Source organism: Charadrius vociferus, unplaced genomic scaffold, assembly GCF_000708025.1.
Source record: "Charadrius vociferus isolate BGI_N301 unplaced genomic scaffold, ASM70802v2 scaffold373, whole genome shotgun sequence".
In the NCBI taxonomy this organism is placed as follows: domain Eukaryota; kingdom Metazoa; phylum Chordata; class Aves; order Charadriiformes; family Charadriidae; genus Charadrius; species Charadrius vociferus.
The window spans coordinates 459,825-460,841 of record NW_009647681.1 but is presented as its reverse complement, the minus strand read 5'-3'; the positions used below and the strand labels follow the sequence as shown (position 1 = coordinate 460,841).

Sequence of the window (1,017 nt, the reverse complement as noted above, 5' to 3'; positions counted from 1 at the left end):
GAGGGTTCCCTGGGGGCAGTCAGTGCCGGGCACTGTCCCCATGCCGGGTTCGGGACGGTCACGCCGGGTTCGGGACATGCACACCGTGTCCTGGCCGGCTGCATCCTGCTGAGCCCCTTGTGCCCCCAGACAAGCAGAGTCTGCTGGTGAAGGAGCTGCTGAGCCTTTCGCCCAGCCAGCGCAGCCACATGCTGCTCACCATGCCCCTCAGCCTGGCAGAGAAATGCACCCTCCGGTAGGTCCTCTCCCACCAGCCCCGGCCAGGGAGGGCTCCTGCAGCCAGAGCCATCCCGGGGCCCGCACCACCCTCTGACACCCCTCTGTGCCATGCAGGCAGGAGCTGAGGGGGCAGAGGGGCCCCCTGCGGCAGCGTGCCCAGCACCAGGCCCCCTCCTCTCCCTGCGGATGGTCCAAGGATTATGTCATCCTTGTAAGTCCGGGGCACGGGTCTGCGCGGCAGCTGTCAGGGGCTCCAGTACAGGCTCTGGCCCTGGTGCTCTCCCCAGGCTCTCTCTCCCCAGGGCTGCCGGGGTCTCTGGTACAGGATCCTCTCCCTGCTCCTCGCCGCGCAGCCCTGGCACTACTCCCTGAAGCAGATCGGCAGCCGCTTTGGCTCCAGTGTCCTCTCCTACTTCATCTTCCTGAAGACACTCCTTATGTTCAACATCATCTCACTCCTCATCCTCCTGGTCTTCGTGGTGGCCCTGCAGGCTGCGTATCCCCCTACCTCGGCCAGCCCCCAGCCCTTCACTGGCCTCGAGCTCCTCACCGGAGCGGTAAGCACTACCAACGCCAGCGTCCCCGCCCCCGGAGCTGCTTTTTTTTCACCCTGCCCCCCCGCATCCCTGCCATGGCGATGCCGCGGTCCCTGCCTTCACACAGCTGGGGCGCTGGCACCACCAGTGCTGTGGGTGCAGGAGGGGGTGCCTGGTGCTCCCCCCGCCCAGGGCTCTGTGTCCCCGCAGGCTGGCACAGATGCGCCAGGCTGGGCAGGGAGCTGCGGGGGGCAGGCGCGGG

The 1,017-nt window shown here is 67.6% G+C and overlaps 1 protein-coding gene across 1 annotated transcript in view; it reads left to right on the top strand.

Annotated features, from left to right (window-relative positions):
• TMC6 (transmembrane channel-like 6) overlaps positions 1-1,017 on the top strand; it is a 6,544-nt gene that overhangs the window by 1,048 nt on the left and 4,479 nt on the right. The window contains exons 3-5 of the mRNA XM_009881294.1: positions 130-235; positions 334-430; positions 522-775. Coding sequence (XP_009879596.1) covers positions 130-235; positions 334-430; positions 522-775 — 457 coding nt within the window. The remainder of the gene's footprint in view (positions 1-129; positions 236-333; positions 431-521; positions 776-1,017) is intronic.